At 37.8% G+C, this 20,395-nt stretch overlaps 1 protein-coding gene across 4 annotated transcripts in view; it reads left to right on the plus strand.

Moving 5' to 3' along the window:
- Positions 1-20,395, plus strand: part of DGKI (diacylglycerol kinase iota) — a 397,632-nt gene that overhangs the window by 215,977 nt on the left and 161,260 nt on the right. For all 4 annotated transcript variants that reach the window (XM_045565327.1, XM_045565330.1, XM_045565329.1 and 1 more), the window contains 5 exons: positions 1,263-1,345; positions 3,222-3,282; positions 12,485-12,598; positions 14,207-14,344; positions 16,702-16,780. In XM_045565327.1, the coding sequence (XP_045421283.1) occupies positions 1,263-1,345; positions 3,222-3,282; positions 12,485-12,598; positions 14,207-14,344; positions 16,702-16,780 (475 nt within the window). The remainder of the gene's footprint in view (positions 1-1,262; positions 1,346-3,221; positions 3,283-12,484; positions 12,599-14,206; positions 14,345-16,701; positions 16,781-20,395) is intronic.

Raw genomic sequence — 20,395 nt, forward strand, 5'->3', positions numbered from 1 at the left:
TACAGAGGTCTATTTTGTGCCACATACTGTGCTATTACTGATTCATTTAGTTCTCATAATCACGCTGGAAGGTAGACATCCCTTCCATCTTATGTACTGTATTCCTGCGGGATTATAAATGCTCATGATTACCCAGTTAGAACACCCAAGTTAGTTCTGACTCAAACCTCATGGTATTTCTACTATGTTAGGATGTTTCTTAAATACAGTATATCATATATACAAACTTAGGAATATTTTAGGAAAAAGCAATCATGATATCTGCTAAAGGAACAATATTTATAAGTGATAAACTCTGCTCAATGATTCAAATATTATTTGATATGATTGATCCTACTTTATTTTAAAGCTCTTTTGATATGGCCTGATAAGAAGATCCTTCCTTCCTTTCTTGTTTGCTCAATCCACATCAAGAAATGATCTCTATACCCACCTTGCGTCTGCCATAATGATCATCTCTATAAATGTCATGGTTAGTTAAAACACTTCAAAACTGTTCATGGGAGAGAGAAGTGTTTGGCTTAAACAAATCGATATAAACATGGAGATTGAGAATGTCAAAAGGAGCTAACTAGGGAGGTTTTATATATGTATATATATATATACACACACACACACACACACACACACACACATACACATATATGTATAACTGGGAGCCTGTGATACTTCTGCTTCAGTGAGAAAAAATTATTTCAATAAAATCATACTTAGCTAATATTGCCCATATTTCATATTTTGCAGAGATAATAGTCTGCACAATAAAGTAAAACTTAATGTTAAATTACATGGGCTGACTAATAACTTCCTTATATGGATTTTTATACTTTAAGTAATGATGGTAAAACTAATAGATATATTATTCATTAATCACTTATTGTATGTCAGACACTGTGATGTGCTCCTCAAGCATTGTTGCTTTTAATCCTTGCACCAAGTCTGTGAATTGGGCATTCTTGTCTCCATATTAAAGAAAAGGAGGGCTGAGCATAATGTAATTAAGCAACTTGCCCAGAGTTATGCAGATTAGACAAACATTTAACCTGGACATTCAGTCTGTGTATGTCTGTAACGAAAGCCCATGATTTTAGCTACTTTTCTTTACTGTTTATAATTAGATATTATTTTAGAGAACAGGTTTGTTTGTTTATTTATTTAGAGACAAGGTTTCACTCTGTCACCCAGGCTGGAGATTTTTATTTTTTAAATGAGCATTTATTATTGGGAAATTTCTTCCTATTATTGCCATTTCTTTTTAACAGGGAACCAAAGTCCTGCAGATGTTCATGTGGTACCTGAATCCACGGCAAGTCTTTGATCTTTCTCAGGAAGGGCCAAAAGATGCGTAAGTCTGGAAATACCCTCCATGGTCCATGTGTGTTTTAGGCAAGTGAAAGAACTTTCTGCTTCGGAGTCGAGTTTCATTATCTGATTACCTTGCAAAATACATCTCTCATGTACTTTCTCACCTGTACTCTCCTTTCTTCAAAACTCCATCTGATGTTACCTTCTACTCTTCATTGAATTAGTTCCCTTCAAAACATGTCTTCTCAGTTGTTAACTCAGTGAATACTTCTAGTGTATTTTCTGTGTATATATACATATATGTATATATGCAACTGTAGATTATTCACAGCAAGTCTGTGACTTGAGAAAGGACCCATCATTTTTCTATTTATGCATGTGCAACTTTGGAGATGCACACTAACGGGAGTGGTAAGTGTGTATTGCTGTAAAGGGCAGCCATACTTGTTTATGAACATTTGAGTTGGAGGGTATGTGTGTGTGTGCGACAGCGAGAGATATTGATTGATTAATTGATTATACCTATGGACTCCATACCAGTGTAGGGGAGACATTTTAATTCCTGCTCAGTCCCTTTTCTGAGCTGCTCAGAAATCTCATTCTCTGTTTTTGTTACAAGCATTGAAAATAAAGTCTAGAGGTAGATGATGCATGCACTGTTTCTTCTCTTTGGTGGAGTGGCAAGTGGTGGGACGAGCAGGGACCCTTCTGCTGTTGTCCAGCTCCCTGTTTTAAATTTATTTACTCAGTTCAGATGCTATCTGATAAACGTTAGAACAGAAGGGATACCAATTATTTTTTAATAAGTACAATATCAAAGGCAAAGGAATGTCAACTCAGATGAATTCTAGAGAAATAGTATTCTCATGTAAAATGGATAACTGACATATTTTAAGCATGCAGGAGAACACGAAATATAAAATTTAAGTTGTCGTTCTCTGAATCTATGACTTTCTTTGCCACTAGAGTTTGCTGTAAGACTTCTGTATTTTTTTTTTTTGTATTTGTGTTAAAGCAATTCTGCTACCTGGGCTTGTGCCCTTTTAGAGGATTTGTTTTTTTAAGATTTTATCAAGTTAACTAGACCTTAGGTGGACGCTTCATAAGTCACCATAAAGGATATGGTGGCACAAAAAATATTTTCAGGAAAAAACATATTATTTGATTTAAATAGGTGGTGTTTTCTAGAACAGAGCCATCAAGCAAAAGATCTAGCAGGGGCAGTGTCACTGCATTTTCTTGAGAGCCAACAGGAAAGATAAAATGATCTAAATTCAAGCAGGCAAATTTGAAGTAAAGAAAAATCAATCTTCCCACTTTGGGCAGGAAGTATAAGTAGGGGTGTGAGTGAGTGGGCTGAGAAAGGGACCGGATGGACTTGTGCATGTGGTGGTGGTGATGGTGGAGGGGCCCTCCCCATCGCTAGGAAAAGGATCTCCTAGGGTTAAGAGTGGAAAGTATAGGTTTCAAAAAATAAAAAGATCTGGGAAAAGCTAATAAAATATAAGGAGGAGACGCATATGGACCATTGATTACCAATTAATGATGATTTACTTTGAGAAAGGAGAAGGGGAAAGAAAAGGAAGGAAGGAAGGAAGTCAAAACTAATGAGGAAAATAATGTGTATTGACACATTAATAGAAATTATGAGAAATAAAACCCTAGGACATCCTAAAATCCCTGAAATTCCAGTGTTGGCCATTTAAAAATAATGGTTTCTGCCTCCCTGTGACCCTGTCATTGGAATTGTTCCTCCTGCGGTCAGCTGGGAGCTAGTTTCGATGGCATTGTCATCCTCGTCCTTATACATTTTCTCCAGTGGATGCCACGCCCACCCATTTAATCCTGTGTTTTCTCTCCGCTATAGCCAGTAATGTGTTCTTTCATTTACTTTTTCTTCTATTTTTCCTTTACAGGCTCGAGTTGTATAGGAAAGTACCAAATCTGCGAATTCTTGCCTGTGGTGGGGATGGAACGGTAGGTCTTTGAAAGAGAATCCAGTTTTCTCCCTTATTTCTTCTTTCTTCCCTATTGTTTTTCTTGTGACGGGAAACATTCTCCATTCCCAATCTTTTCAATCCCCTAAAACATTACATTTATCTCTCTCCTGTGAATCACAGCCCCTAAGGATAAGAAGGAACTTTGTTCTTATCCTCATGGATACGTACTTTATCTTTCTAAATTATACTGCACTCCCTCAACTATACTATATAAGGATGTGGTCAAGTCATTAAAATGAAGGTTATAGATGGCTAAATTCCTTAAAAAATAGAAATTGGCCTATTTCCATTCTTAATGACTGGTCACAATGAGGAGAAATATGTGTACAAATTAAATTATTGCATTATTTTTTTACTAGTGGAAATAAAACTCAGAATTCTGACTAATATTGTTTTGCATTAAAGATCATTAATTGGTCCCATTTGTATACATTTTTCAAGAAGCAACGGAGGTGGAATTGGGCTGAAGTTTAATATCATAGATATATTTTCTGTTTATGTCTCATCTATTTCTCCATTTGGCCTCTACTTATGTCGTAATATTTAGCTAAAGTAAAGAATTGAGAATTGTGACATTTATATTGTATTGTCTCATGTCTTTTTCTTCTGGATTTGGAGTCTAATCTCATTAGGATCTAGGATTGTATTATGAACTATCTTTGGCTTTTCTCTAATCTTTATAATTATAATGTTTTATTCTCAAAGGCAGCAGCAAAATCTAATTTTATCTCTCATAGCACGTAAGCATTTTATATAGGATTAGGTACACATTATATACTAATAAGTGCAACTGGAATGAAATAGAACAGTGATTCTAGTGGTCCCTCAGATACTTTTTGGAGAGAAAAACATTTTTCAGTTGGGAAAATGTGTTAACCATTCTTCAAGAGTCATAATACACATTACCAGCTCATCAAATTCATTATAAAGTCTTAACAGCAAAGAAGCCAAACTCATTTAACTTTGTTTAACCCAGTATTCTTCAAAATTATTTGGTAATGGAATTTTTTCCCCATTATACCAATTAAATTTCAGTCGATTATAGTATTCTAGGGATCTAGGGGATATGCTAGTGTAGAATTTTCCCAACTTTCCTTAGTAAGAATTATATCCAAATGAATCCTCTAGGGATAGATATTAACGTACTTTGTTCCTCCTAACTTAACCATCCCCCAGATTAGTTATCTTCATTGAGAGGATAAACTCATAGTGACTTTTTACTATATCTCTAGTTATCGTCCTTATTTTAGAATCTACTTGCTTTCCCATGTGACTTCAACATCCCACTCACATCTTTTTTGCTCTAAATCTCAGTGACAGCAACAGACAAGTCGAGGATATATAATAGTTCTTCCCCTTTCTTAACTCAAATTCACATCAGCTACCTGTTATGATATATCCCCAAATCTTGGACTTTATCGTTGCATTGGGTGCTCCACCTTCAAAATCTCCCCATCTCTGCTGAACCCCATCTCTGCTCAACTCCCGTCACACCTCCCTTTCAGTTTCTCTTGTTCTCGCTCCTTTTTTCTTCTTTTCCTTTACTCAGCAGATATGTGCAGGAAGCATCGTGCCAGGTTATGTAGTATTGAGACACTCTCTGCAATTAGATAAGTATTTGAAAACATGGGACCTCAAAGCACAAAGGACACAGAGGGAAAAGAGCCACATCCACACACTTGTAAAACACATAATTATGGAGTCTGAGCCAAAGTCCAAAAGCATACTGAAAAGATAGAAAAATAGAAGGGCAACCCATAGTCTGTTCTGTCAAGTACAAAAGCCAAAAAAGGAATTTAAAGAAAGAGGCAGTGGTTAAATTTAATTTTTAAGCAGAGATGAAGAATTACCATTGAATTTGGAAACTAGGAAATAACTGGTGATTTCAAGAAAGCAGTTTCAATAGAGTGTCTGGGACAAAACCCAGAATGATGAGTAAGGGAAACTTGGTCCAATCTAATAAATTCCTACTGGCCAGATCCAGTTGCAGTGCCGGGCATCTCGGAACTCTCTGATGCCTTTGTCACCTTCCTTCATGACACGTAGACTATCTATTTCTCCTACTTTTCTTAGCCAGTCTTTTCTAGCATCTATTCATTAAATATATCATAATTAATGGGTATTCTACAAAGCTAAATATTTGTTTTATGTGTTAAATACTTTTTCCTCTTAGAGACCTTATCTAGATGCCTAACTTTGGTTTTCACATCCTTCCACGTAACTCACAAATGCACTAGTCACTTACACTTGGGTGTCCGACAGCCACTGTATTAGGCGTGCCTAAAGTAAAAGTAGTGTATTTACCCTGGAGTTGGTGGGGCATACTTTTGGACTGATTATTTTTGTCAATATTAACATCCGTAGTCCAATCACTCAGTCAAAACTATTTATCTTGTACCTTATGTAAACCTTACATAAACCCAGATTTTACCTTGTAAAAATAAAATGTTTTGTGAAAAGCATGGGTTTATGAAATGCTTATCATGGTATGTGATTAATGTTTTTGGTTTCATTAGTTTAGAATATGAAACTTTTAATTTTGGGCAGAGGCAGAGTTTACATAAAGAGGAGGCAGCCTGATGAATTCGTGATGAAAAACTGCTGGCTTTGGGCAAGTGGAGTATGATCCTCAAGAGTGTCAGGTATATATTTAACATAAGCATCGAGGCTCTAGTGGGTGAACATATCTAGCACTGTAGAAGCTGTCAGAATCCTGCCAGAATAGTGACAAGACTCAAGGAGGAATCCAAAATGGAATATTTTTGATTGATTAGGATGAGGATATCTCTTAACCGTATTAGTTTAAGTGTACAAAGTATTATTTAATATATAAAAAATTTGCATTACTTTAGGAAAAAGTTTTTAGGCTTCAGTATGAGTTACTTAAGTTGTATGTTTAAAAAAATACAAGGAAGCAGAGTGACATATCTCCCAATAATGCACTTGCAGATGGAAGAGGTGATTCTGCCACTATTTCTGTGACCTTTGGCGGGTTCCTCAAGAATGACCTCAGACCTTGGTGTTTATAAATGAGAAAATTGATCTTTAGCCACGTTGTTTTGTATTCTCTCAGTTCCTTGGCTGCATTGACACCTACCCAACTCTGCATGGATGTCACCCTGCTGAAGTATTGATGAGCATGTGAACTGAGGCCCTTAAAACACACGTAACCTTGTATGGCTCCTTTAGGTGTAACCCATGATCCCCACTCTCTGGCTTCTGACTTTGATGAGTGGGGCTGGAGTCATTCTTGAGTTGGCTGAGTTTTATCTCAGCCACAAGGTCAAAGACGGGACCAGACCATCTAGTACCTGGGACTATGTGACAACATCCAAATTTTGCAAACCAGGTACACCATTTTTAACCTCTTTCCAAAGTCCTGGAATTAAATTGATATTAGCCATCCATTTCATGGTTATTTCTTGGTCAGTTGGCCTCCCTGGATGAGGGGTCGTCATAAATAGTAGGAACCCTCATGCCCTGAACTCACTATAGTCAAGGCAGGGAAGAAAGTGTAATTTTCCTTTAACTCACAGGACAAGTAGATCATTCTAAGCCCCCTTTTCCCCTCAGCCTCAGCCTATCTACCTTATCCTCTCTCATGAGTGAGCGCATAGTATACTCTCAGTGTGTATTCTTCGTGAATAGATACTATAAATCTACATTCTATTGCAAAAAAAAAAAGCTCATAACTTGACCATTATCTTGATTTCTTCTTTTGTGCTAATTTTAAACACATTTCTTTCAACACATGGTGACTTTGTAAACTATTAAGTGCAGGCAGTGTAGGCATAAGTTAAAATATCAAAAGGAAGAATCATAGTGTACATATTAGAAAGGGTCACCCAGCCACCCAATGCTGTGTCTTGATTTTCTTTCAGAGTTTGGAAATGCTACCCTTGTTTTTCTTTGATTTCTCGATATGAGTGGCCTTCACTTTTTGACCTGCATATACTACATGGCAGTGCAGCATGTGTCTGTTCTGTTTGAAGAAAATGTCAGTTCGCTGTCATCTCCACCGCTCAGCCACCTCTAATATTAGTATACTGCAGAATGAAAACATTGCTCAAAATGCACTTGGTAAGCGCTCAGTGACGGCTAATGCTGAAAGTGGACAGGTGGTGGCAGCATTGGCCAGCTGCTGCTGTGCATGGCACTCAGGGACGGCATGGAGGACCTGGTGTTCTCAGTCTGTCAGCCCTGCATTTCCTAGGAAGGAAGGAAAGAGCTCCGTAAGCTGGAAACTGATTTGACTCAATCAGGGTAACTTTCTTCAGTTCTGGTGGAAAATATGCCAAGAGCTACGTGTTGGAATTAATTAAATAATTTAATTGAAAGGGCTCTGAGTGAGCTGGTGGAGATGATTTGGGGAAATACTAAAGCTCTGTCAAACACAGTCCCTGCCCAAGAACCTGCAGTGCAGTGTGTAGTTGGACTTCGAGCAGGAACAGGGTCCTGATTATTGTGAAGGCAGAGCTCTCAGTAACAGCTTTGGGGGCTTAAGATTTTCTATATGTGTTTGTTTCTGTTCTTTTTTTTTTCTTTTCCTTCCTTCCTTCCTTCCTTCCTTCCTTCCTTCCCTCCCTCCCTCCCCCCCCTCTCTCCCTTTTTTGTTTTAGAGATGGGAGTCTCCCTGTGTTGCCCAGGCTGGTCTCGAACTTCTGTGCTCAAGCAATCCTTCCACCTCAGCCTCCTGAGCAGCAGGGACTACAGGCACATATCACCTTATTTTCTTTTTCATAGCCCCTTTCTACTGAAAACAAATTTCTTGGTTTGATGGCAGCCAAAGCTGGGACTGATTTATAAACTTAGGGTTGAACTTTTCTTTAAGTGGGGAGACAGCAAGAGGGCATTCTTCTTCTAGGAAACTGGGCCTTTATCAGTGACATAAGGGAAGAGGAAGAAAAAGATAGCCAAGTCATAGTAGCTAGTGGTAATTTGGCATTTGCTGTTTGCCAGGCACGTGCTAAGCAATACCTATACTTTATTTAATTGGTAAAATAACTCTAAAAGGCAAGTAGTATTATTTTTGTTTTACAGATGAGGGGCAAACTTAGATTAGGTGTCTTGTCTAAACTCAACCAGCCAGTATGTGATAAAGTGGGGTTCACTCCAGGTCTGTGCCCTACACCCCTACATCATGCTGCCTTCTGAGGAAGCTGGTTGTTGGGGAGTGGTGATACAGCTATTGGCCAAGAAACAGTATTCAGGAGCTGTGAAAGGACAGGTACAGGCCCACCTCAGCTGAAGAACTATCAGCCTAACACTGTTTGTCTGTAAGAGAATTTCAAGAAAAAACAAAGTCTGTGTTGTGAAAGACAGGAGGCATTCGATGACTCTAAGGATGATGCAGCGATGAAAGACAAGATTATCTGCTTATATACAGAAGAAAATGAAATATTTGATCATTGGATTATGGAAGAAAAGGAGATAGAATATATTTATGCAGTTTGTAAAGTAAACCAATTGGCAAGAATGGGGAAGCACCCTTATATTCAAATCATCTATACTTTCTGCATTGGCCAAGTGTGAAAGGAGCAGAGCCGGTGAGAAATCCAGAGGCCTCGAGGACTTGTGCCATTTGTGGAATCATAGTGAAGTATCACAAAAACGTATTTATTTATTTGCTTATTTGTTTTGAGACGGGGTCTCACTCTTGCCACCCAGGCTGGAGTGCAGTGGCGTGATCATAGCTCACTGCAGCCTCGAACTCCTGGGCTCAAGCGATCCTCCTGCCTCAGCCTCCTGACTAGCTGGGACTACAAGCGTGTACCACCACTTTTGGCTATTTTAAAAAATTTTTGTAGAGATGGGGGTCTCGTTTTGTTGCCCAGGCTGATCTTGATCACCTGGGGTCAAGTGATCCTCCCACCTCAGCTTCCCAAAGTGCTGGCAATTACAGATATTAGCCACTGCACCGGACTCCATGAGAACTCTTGACAACCTTCTCTGAGAAATCAATAGGACCAGAGCCTAAGAAGGTTTGAAATGAGGGCAGTTATACCAGTGGTCAGAGGACTATTAGAAGACACAGCATCAATTCATGGAAGTTACAGGACACTTATTTCAAAGTCATTTGGAAATTATTTGTATTTTATGGGCAGTGAATTAACCCCCTCACATTCCATATACTTTGGAATTAGCACTCCTCATGAGATTTGGATATTTGCTTTGCAAGTTTGTCTTCAGAGGAAGTTGTTTTGTTTGATGTTTACTTTTCTGTCTCTGTATTACGTCACTACCCCTTTTCGGTAGTTTCGAATTGTCTCCAGGACTTTCAGACTAGCTAGGTTTTCTATAGGTTCCTAAGGCTCTCATCCTGGGCAGAGGTCAGGGATATGTCAGCGAGCTCACAGAAGTTGGGCCAAGCACTTTCTAGGCTTTTTTCAGCCACAACAGATCTCAGCTTTCTCTGGGACATGACGGCCAGGCTGGAATTTCACACTCCGCCCACCAATCCTCCCTCCTTGGGGGAGCCAGCTCCAGGACAACTTGCTGCCAGCAGGGGGCACACTTTTGTTTCCCATTATTGGACAGAAGCCAAACTCTAGTTCCTCTGCCTGTTTGCAAGATCAGGAGTTAAGAAGTTGATCCAAACCTTTACCCGAGTTTTGCCACTTTGTGTTTGTTTCCGGCCCATGAAGATGTGTCTTTTTTTTTCTTTTCTATCATTGCTGTGTCTGGAGTGATACGGAGTGTTGACAGTGTAAACTCATAGCATTATCTTTACCAAGAAAAGAGTGACATATTTCAAGTAAACATAAGGAGAAAAATGTCTAATTTAAATGTACCCAAAAGAAAATGGACTGATGTATAAGTACAAATCATAAAGGGGAGGCTGGATTATCATCTTTCGGAGAAGTTTTAAAGAGAGTGCCTTCTTTTTTCTTCTCTGGACAGGGTGTTGAGTTAGAGTTCTACTAAGTTCCATTGCATATTTGCTAATCTGTTTCCACTCAGTGCTGTTTCCATCTGTAGTCAGTGATCTCTGAGGGATGGGCTTTCTGAGTGTTTATGTCCTTTTTAATGACCTATATACCCCCTTCTTGTTGTTTTTTAGGGGTATCTACTTTTACTGTGTTTAGTTTGTGCTTTTAGTGGCACAGGAACAATGTCTAACACAGTCATCAGAACTAATTTAGCATCAGGCATTTCTGTTTTCTTTTTACTTCACTAGCTGTGTTGATACTATGTATAAAAAACAAGACTAAAGATGCTCTGTGTCAGAACTTTACTGGTTTGCTACCAGTAAAGTGCCTAGGTTGGGGGAATGGATGGATTTTTTGATACTTTTATCCACCTGGATTTCTACTTACCACATTAGGTGAATACCGAGGTGCGCTTTTTAGAAGGTAAACACAGTTTTAGATTCCAATGATAGGTGAGTTTTACAGCCTGGGAAGTCATTTTTGTGGAGGAGAAAAGATTTTAGACAGAAGTCGAGAGAACTGGTACTGCTCTGACTCTGCGACTTCGAATTATTTAGTCATGAGAAAATTATCTGATCTCTCTGCACTTCAGTTAATAAATCTGCAGGTTCACTGAATTTGATTAAGCAACCTCTAAGGTTTCTCCAGCTCCAAAGTTTCCAAAATCACATGCCACTCCCTCTGGGATGGTCAGGCCATATCCAGAAGTGGGTTTAGGTCTTTATTTATAGGCTCCGTAAACCACGTCAGGTAAGGGGTTGACCACTGGTGTTGGGTGTAGCTGATTCTGAATGCTAGCTCTAGACATAATGCTACCACATAAACAATGTGATATTCAGGAGGTCACTGAACCTTCCAAATCTCAGTTTCCCTATCTATAAAATGGGAATGAAAGTTACATCTATCTTATAGAGTTGTCTTGGAGTGTAATAAAATAATTCATTAAAGGACTTTGCTCAGTGACAGTACATAGCAAGCAATCAGTATGTCAATCTTTTTGTTACTATAAACTCTTTTGAGAGCAGCCTTTCTACTTAGCCTAGCTCATTTATCTCTTTATTTCAATTGCTTAGTTCTGGGTTTCACATGTAGTGATGTTGCACAAACGTACGTTACAGTATTATTTTCAAAAACCATGACTCCCATACAGACATAGATGAATGCATGTCAAAAATTTGCTTGACTCTTTAATGAGGGAACCAGCTAGACGATAAAGCTGATTAATCAGAGAAGTAGAGGAAAAGAATTATGCAGTTAATGCCAAAATAATTTTTCTAAATTTGAGACAAAACTGATTAATATCCTATGGGGAAATAAAATCATAGCAGGAACTTTAAAATAATCTTCTCTTCTTGCCATTTACATTCCTATAAGGCAGAAACCTATGTTAACCTATAGTTATAGAATTCTTAGGCCCATGAAACACTATTCTAGTATGATATTATAAGGATATCTGAATTTCTTTTTGGTATTTCCAAGTTTTGCATAATTTTTCTAAATAGTTATAATAAGACTAAACCCAAAATATTATTTATCTTAGAAAAAGATGAAGAAAATATGAGTTTAGTCCATAAGTATCTATTTTCTGCTTAAACTTATAATAGGTCCTAGGCCTATCTATAATTATGTTTTCATAGTGTTGATTAAGAAGAATTTAGGGAAATTCAGGAAAACTATGAATTTCCAAGATGATACTATGGAGGGTAACCATTTAATGAGTACTTACATGGGCCATGCATCATGTTAAGGGCTTTATGTACATTTTAGTTCAGTCTGTAAACAATCCTATGAGGTAGATATTATTATCCCCATTTTGAAAATCAGGTAAATAAATGAGTCTCAATGAGGTTAAATAATTTAATCAAGGTTATGCAGCCTGTTAGGAGCCAGACTTGAAATTCAGTCTGATTCTGAGTCTTATAGTCCCTCCTGTGCCCTGTTATGTTACCTAAATCTTAAAGTCCCCTACATTTTAAAGTACATCCGTAGTTAAACACACAGATGAATGGGTTTAGTTTTGTTTATGTGAGAGAGCACAATGGTCCTTTTTACCTCTAAGAGGCTTAGTGTTTGGAAACTGCCTGAGCTCAGTGGCCTTTCTGTTCTCTACCCACTGGTTTAAAGCACCTATGTTTTAACGAAAAATAAAACCATTTTTTTTAGCTCTTTAAAGTTTGCTTGTCTGGAGTTATTTTCTTTGTAACTTATTTATCTTTCTTATACCTCTTCTGGCCCCCGATATGTCTGTAGGTGGGCTGGATCCTTTCCATCCTGGATGAACTGCAGCTGAACCCTCAGCCTCCCGTGGGGGTCCTTCCTCTGGGCACTGGGAATGACCTGGCTCGAACTCTCAACTGGGGAGGGGTAAGAACCGCTCTCGGGGGCTGCCCATGTCATCAAGCAACAAACAGAATTCCCAGATCCACAGATGTTCTACCGGAAGGGGAGTCTGCCACTGCTGTCCAAGGCCTAAGTTAGAGTTGGCAATCAGAGTGCCCATGAACCCTGATTTTATCTGGTAGCTTCTTTATTTGAAACTTATAATCAGCCAGAGGGAAAGGGAAAGTTGAGTATGAGAAAAATCTGGTGGTTCGTTCACAGGCCTCGGGCTTTTTGAGGTTTCTCCTAAGACATAGTGGCGCCCAGCAGGGGGTAGAGGAACTGCAGCCTTCTGATTTTAACATTGTTCTTTTTTTAAGCACCATAGGAGGTAAGGAAAGCTTCATCTTTCTCTGTTGCACCCCTTTTAATAGAAGGATTCGTTTTGTAAAATTTGGATTCAGTCGAAAGGCCGAACTTAAGGACCTAGAAGGCCACATGTGGCCTTAAGCCTGCATGTTCTCCACCCCTGGAAGGTCTTCATGTAGAACAATCATACAGACTTGAATTAATCCTGACCCTCAGCTCTGGCAAAACAGCAAATTTGGTTAGATTTACAACCCTTGCTTAGGGAGAATTACGTCTCTTTTTGAGCATTTGGTTTTTCTAATCAGTGTTATCATGGCTTTGGCTGTGCAGGTATTTAGTCCTTCCCACCATGGAGCCAACTCCATGCAAGCTTGGGGTGGGGGGAAGTAGTTCTTCTATCACTGACCAGCCATTTAATTAATTAATTAATTTATCTTATAGTACTAAGATGGCAAGGAAGTATAGTTAATATAGATATATCAATATTATATAAGTATGTATACATACAGCCCCACCAACTTTTTATCTGCTCCTATAAGACCGTGACCTGGGCTGGGCTTCATGAAAACTATATGCAGATGTCTAGCAGTTATTAATCTGGCCTTTGCGTGAATTAACTTTCTATGGATCTTTTTTTTTTTTTTAAATGGTGGGCAATTTAGAAATAATAAATATATTTACATGAAACAACTAAGGTATTATCAGTGTTAGCTTCTCTCATCCAAATCAGTGACTTGACTGTCCTCAGTAGGTCACGCCGTCAGTAGTGGATCCGTAAGGAGTAAGTAGCTCCCTAACAGGACTATGCCTTAGTCAGACTTGCTGCAGGTCATGGGAGGAACGGAGTCCTCCCACAGGTCAGGGAGAGGTGAAGTAGAAGGATGTTGCCAATCAGATCCCTCCTTGATTTTTTTCTCTTTTCCATTTCCATTTGTTCTGGGTGTCCCCTAAGCTCCTCTAGTTGGAGGCATGAGGAGTCCTGTTTTTTACTCTGATAAAAGCAGCCGTCTTGTGTGGTCCTCAATGCCTGTTGGTGGCTGTTGGTTCTTGGTGCTGGCAAAAATTATTGCTCAGCTCAAACCAGCCAGAGCTAGTGTTTCTGTGCCCCCTACCTTTGAATATTATCTTAAGTTCAAAGTTTCTTGAGGAAAACAGTTTACTCTCCCAGCCTTACTAATTACAGACTAAACAGAATCTAGCAGCAGGGCTTTTCCTTGCATAAATAGCGTTGGCTACACTGTTCTGTATTCCAGACAGCAATGGGTATGTTCTCTGATTCCTCAGGGCTACACCGATGAACCTGTTTCTAAGATCCTGTGCCAGGTAGAAGATGGGACGATTGTACAGCTAGATCGCTGGAACCTCCACGTGGAAAGAAATCCAGACTTGCCTCCAGAAGAACTTGAAGATGGAGTATGTAAGGTTAGAGAGTTCTTTCTTCTGCAGACACGAACTTGGAGCATCCCCCTGAGCTACAGGAAACGCATTCCTGGCTGGAGAATCATGTGCTGATTCCTTTCTGTGAGATAATGGGACAGTGTCTGAGTTTATGGCTACTAAGGCTGTAGGCATAAAAATACTGCCTAATGATTATGCTCCATAGTCTGAAGACCTAAATTTCATACCTGCTTATAGAGCTCAGGGAGCTGTTCTCTGTCTTCACCTTCCACACTAGAAAGTCATGTGCTCATTTTTTAATCTTTCAAGTTAATTGCAAACAACTTAGGAGAAGATGAAAAACATATGTTCTGAAGCACTAGGGCTCTGATCTTTCAGTAGAAAGATAACCTTCTGAAATTTCTGGCCCGATACTAAGAGGTACTAACTAAGCCAATTTTATCACTTGGTTGGGACTCAAAGACGCCTAAATAAATGTTTTGACTTCGTGTTTTCTTTTAATGATGAGCTTTTATTTCAACTCAAAATAAACCAAGGGATATAGTTGTAAATATGCTAATGTGGCACTTCAGTTGATCATTTGGTTCTGAGTTCTGGCCTCAATTTCAGATAAATTTGGTAGGTTTGAGAAATTGTATAGAAAACAGCCAAAGTGGGTAGGCCTGCAATGTAAATCCATATTTAGTTCTCTTCCCAATAGTTTAAGAAATGGAAAGACTTCTTGGTGCAGCCAGAGAACATCAATCCAGATAATTAAAGGGCTTTGTAAATGGTTTTTTGAGAAGGTATGTAGGAAATTGGGGCAAGGTTTCCTGGAAAATATGAATACCTTAAAAGCAGACTAAGTTGAGATATTATTTAGGGGACAGTGGCCAGATGTTCTCCTTAGCTATCAGTGGATGCTAAGACATGGGTTAGAACTGTATCCAAAAGAACATAAATGGTAGAGGCAAGGAATGTATCTGTGCTTTTGGCAGGATCACCAACCCATGCTGTCATTTCTAAGAACTGGTATTTTGTTTAAGTGCAGCAACTGGACATTCTCAAATATGAAGCCAGAAGAGTGAGACATAATTTTGGCATTGTTCTGTGTTTTTAGTTTCTCTCCCTACTCTCCAATGGGTTGAAACCATTCCTAAGGGCTGCTTTGGCCTCTGAATCATTATAGGTTGTGACTTGGGGGCTTCCACATGGGGTCATTCCTTACCTCCATTAGAGACCAAGGCAATCCAACTTCTTTCTGCTTTAAATCTCCCATGCTCACTCTCATTTCATTTTTTTCTTAATGAGACAAAGTTCTCTCTCTAGTGAAACAGAAAATCTTGCTTATCAGAGGGCATATGAAACACTGTAATATACTTAGTTTTGAAATCTTGAGGGTTAAAACACTTTTTTTCTCATAGAAGACAGGTGCAGTTCGATTTGGGGCATAAACTTGATAATTACCTGGAAACATTCCCTTTCTTTATTGACTTTAATGTTTATCTTCCATGCTGAGTTGCGGAAGGAAAAATGGGAGAACCACCCTTTCTCTTCTAGCATTTTCCATATGCTTTTCTAATTGTTTTAACATTTAACTGAAGCTTTAAAATGACTTAATTTTGCATTTTTAGTGTAAGATTTTAGGCTGCATAGTTCTTTCCTTCACTCAGCTTACAGCGGTAACAGCCAGAGACCTAAAGGACTCTGGGAAGGAAAGTCAAGGTTTGCATGTGCATCTATGTGGCTGTTTGCAAACTTCATGGTCCTATCAAAGATACAAGCTTTGATAAATAGGAATTTGAATAATACTGATATGTATATTTTTTGGATTTTTCCCCCCTCTAGGTCAACAATTGTTAAATGGTTCACACTGCCCTATTATTATATGACTTTTGTCAAAATATATATTTTTTTGAAAATAGATGATGGGTAAACAAATTAGATGTTATTCATTTTAAGTTGTAATAGTTATATGTTGAATATAAATTCTCAAAAAAAGTGTATCCACTGATTAAGTGGTTAGACATGATCCTTACAATTGAATTTGCTTTGAGTTTACTTAGTGCATAATTCTTAGTAACTATTGCAAGTACGCATCCCTTAGCCTAACAAGTTTCCGTTGTTACAACATCTACAAGAATGGTTCTTATTGAATAATTTATAGCTCTTATTTCCTGTACTACTTATAATTCTTGAGGTAATTACTTGATTTGAGCTTTCATTAATGAATTAATTCAAGAATCTCCTGTTTCTTGCTACATGAACACTCTCTACTTCGAATCGTGACTGATTTGTCTCCTGGGGACTGTCCAAGACATAGGTGTCCGGCTTTAGGTTTTATCTTTCTCTTTCTGCCTGGCCACACACAACTGTACCGCTGTCTTTGTTTATCATTGCAGCTCCCTCTGAATGTTTTCAATAATTACTTCAGCCTTGGATTTGATGCTCATGTCACACTGGAGTTCCATGAATCCAGAGGTGAGGACAACGTCCCATTTCCATCTCCCAGGGAGGAAGTTTCCAGCAGGTGTTTTGCATGTTCCCTTTTGTTTGCATATCACTTAAATGTTTACAGTGTGCTTCAGTGTTGTTTCGTTTTAACCTTCGTAATGACTCCAGGAACTAGACAAGATAGAAACTTATTGGAAAAGGGACCCTGAAACCTAGTTGTTTAGGGTCTCTAAGACAGTAAAGAACAGGACGTGATGTGTGTCCCAGAAATCAAGACTGTTAATCTTTAAGTTTAACTGGAAATTTTGAAGTGAATGAACTTCTAAAGAAACAATGGGCGTCTTAGAACAATAGAGGGGCCATAGGTAGTTTAGGTTGAAGGAAAGGAGTGTGATGGTGATTGGATGAGGTAGACAGGCCGTGGGGATCCTCACTGGATGATACAAATATGTGAATGAGACTGAGTAGCAATTTCCAGTACGGAAAGAGATAGAGTCAAGACTGGGGTGAATACAACAATTTTTGAAAGAGAAGTAAGATGAATAATGACATGCTGTTAAATATTTCATCAAAATTTTCTCTTGCCATTTAGAACTGAGAAAGTTTAGGACTTTGACTTATGCTTTGTAGCCCCAATCACACTCTCTTTCTGTCTCTTGATGGTTCTCTTAATTTCTCCTTTTATTAATAGAACTGTACTATACGTCTATGTCTGTGTCTCTATAGCTACATCTGTACCTAGTTCCTTGTGAATGTCTTTACATATAACCAAAATAATACCCCACAATGTAGATTATTAAGAAACTTGCGAGATAAAAGTCATAAATGAGGAAGTACTGTACTTCTTTTCCTCCACATTCTGCAAGAGTGTAAGTGATTTTAAACCATAGAATTTGAAATGCAGATTACTAAAAGCTATAATTCAAATTTTCAGATTCCAGTAATAATGCAGAGAAAATTCTGATAATGTTCATATGCACTAGAAGTCAAGAGTAGAACTGCAAGATTAACATTGGTTAGAAGACAGAATAAAAGTAAAGTGCTGTATAGTTCCTTACTGAATTCAGCAATTTTGGTAGACTTTTACCTTCCTGGTTTCATGAGGCTTTAAGAGGATAGGCTCTGGAGAGGTCAAATTCTGTGCCAGGCAAGAACGATACTGTTTGAAGAGAGAGCCTAGTTTGGTCTTGCTCTTTGATACCCAGAGAATCACAGCAAGAAATGATGGTTGATAACAGAACCTCAGATATCCAAAGCAGAAACACCACTACTCTCCCTTCTCCCTGCCCTAGACAGTTCTTGGAGATAGATGTTAAGAGGGACGTATGTTAGGGCCAACGTTTATAACCAGTTGCCCTTCCTATATTTAAGAAGAGTTAATTTGGAAAGCAAATGGGGGTTTAATTGTTCATTTCTTACCCCATTTTTTTCCTTTATACTAAGTCATTAAATATGAAATATCCGATTTTGAATCAAAAGTGTCATTTATTATATCTAAAACAAGAAGCAGTGCAATAATCAAAGTATGCACCTAAACTGTCCACACAGTTTTGTCTCGGGAGAGTCTGGGTCCCAGGCTTCCTAATAAGATCCCTTAGTTTCTTAATAAAACACAATTATCACTAACACATGAATTTCCCAAAATAGGCACGAAAAGAGGTCGAAATGAGTGAGTGACCAATAATGAACTCATTCAAATGACTCTAACATTTTTAGTCTAATAATCTGAATGTAGATATTCTAATGAAACACTTCCCTGTTCTGTGGTGACATTTCTATGCACCACAGTGAGAGGAGAGCAGGGAGAGACACCTCGGGGGAAAGACCAGGTTTAGAAGAGAATTCTTTTGGGGAAAATGATTTTTTTCTCTCATTTTAAGCTATGGGATTATTTAATTTTAGAGTAGAATATGAAAATTTTTGTGCATATGAACACGTGCATTTTTAAGTATGTGATTATAAAACAGTTGGTTAAAAGATGGCAGGGATTCATCTTTGTATGGTTTATTTCTGAGGCTTAGTGCAAGTGTTTTAATGGAGTTTGAAATGGAATTGCAAACATTTCGCCTGCGTAAGCCAGAGCCTTTGAGGAAAACCAGCCATTGAAGAGCTGATAAGGGAGAATTTTTGTTGATTGGGAATAACATACAGTATTCATGAAGGTCAAAGAGAGATGACAAAAGATAAATGTCCATTAAGATATTGAAATTAGATTTTGTTGATGTACTTAGACTATAGATGTGGACTTCTCACTGTTAATCTGTTACTTTTACATTAAATAAAAATAATTATGTATACAAAGTATAATTAGTTAAGCTAATATATATTATAAATATATTACATATGTATTTTACTGTTTATATTCATTTGGATTTTCTCCATATTTTTGTCTGGTTGGTCAAGAAATCTTAAGCTAAGCTGTAGAATAAAAAGTAGCATAAGCAAAGCCATATTTGCAGTTGGCGCAAGCGTACTTATGTTGTTGGCAGGTAGTGAGTGGCTGTTCTCAAATCAAGAATAAACATAGTGGAGACTTTAAACTGTTTTGTAATACAGTCACAGGTTGAGGCTTCAGGACAAAAGTTATATCATTTGCCCTAAAATACTGGAGGGTGACTCAAAGCCTCATGAGAGCCACTGTGAAAAAATGAGTTTGGATAGAAGGACCTATTAGGTATTAGTCAAGAAAATATACTACTATAATTTGGGAATTATGACAATACATCTGCATAAAATAGATAATTAATACAAATCTCATTAAGGCAGAATTTTGAAAAATTTAACTGCAGAAAGAATTTTTTGCATAAATGTAAAAATAGTCTATCAAATTGATAGTTCTTAGTATAACTACCTATTTTGTATTTCTTTTAGAAGGGACAATTCAAGTGACATTTATTTTGGGACAGTTTATTGGTGTCATTACTGAGCAAATGCTTTTAGAATTACTGGTAGAAAACCAAGTGGGAGTAAGGGTAGCCTTAAAATTTTGATTAACTTTGTATGTAAAGAAAGCAAACATTTGATTATTTGGGTTTCTACAATTTGATTAGGAAGAAGGTATACTTCGCTTGGTTGGAAAACAGAGATGCTTTTTTATTCTTCTCAAAGTGGCCAAACCATTCATACTACTTACATATCAGAAAGTATAATTGTTTGGGACAGAATTTGGAGATGTAATAGGATTGGTCATTTAATTGTTAGCCAGAGTCTTGCCCAGGACTTTCATCATTGTTGTATTTCGACAGTGCTTGAGCAAGTACATTGAAAATATTCCAATCTGTTACTGTATAGCCATGTTTACAATGATTATGGCTATCAGTGACAAAGTTGGATCTCACTTTGCCAGCTACATGAACGAGATTGTTACTTTTTAGACATAAAAGATATTAAATACATCAAACTTTTAGTCTTAGATTGAATGATTAAATTTTACTGTCGCATTGAAATTACTTATTCAGAGAAGTTGAACCTTATGCTACAAGGTCAAGGAAATACAATTATGACTCTAGACAAGGCAGTATTTAGATTTCATTTAGGATTTACTATTTTCACTGAATATACAGAGACATGCAGATCAGCACATTTCAAAGGATTATGAATGTTTCATGATTTCTATCATAGAGAACTGACAGATTTCTTTAA

The sequence above is a fragment of the Lemur catta genome, chromosome 11, assembly GCF_020740605.2.
Source record: "Lemur catta isolate mLemCat1 chromosome 11, mLemCat1.pri, whole genome shotgun sequence".
In the NCBI taxonomy this organism is placed as follows: domain Eukaryota; kingdom Metazoa; phylum Chordata; class Mammalia; order Primates; family Lemuridae; genus Lemur; species Lemur catta.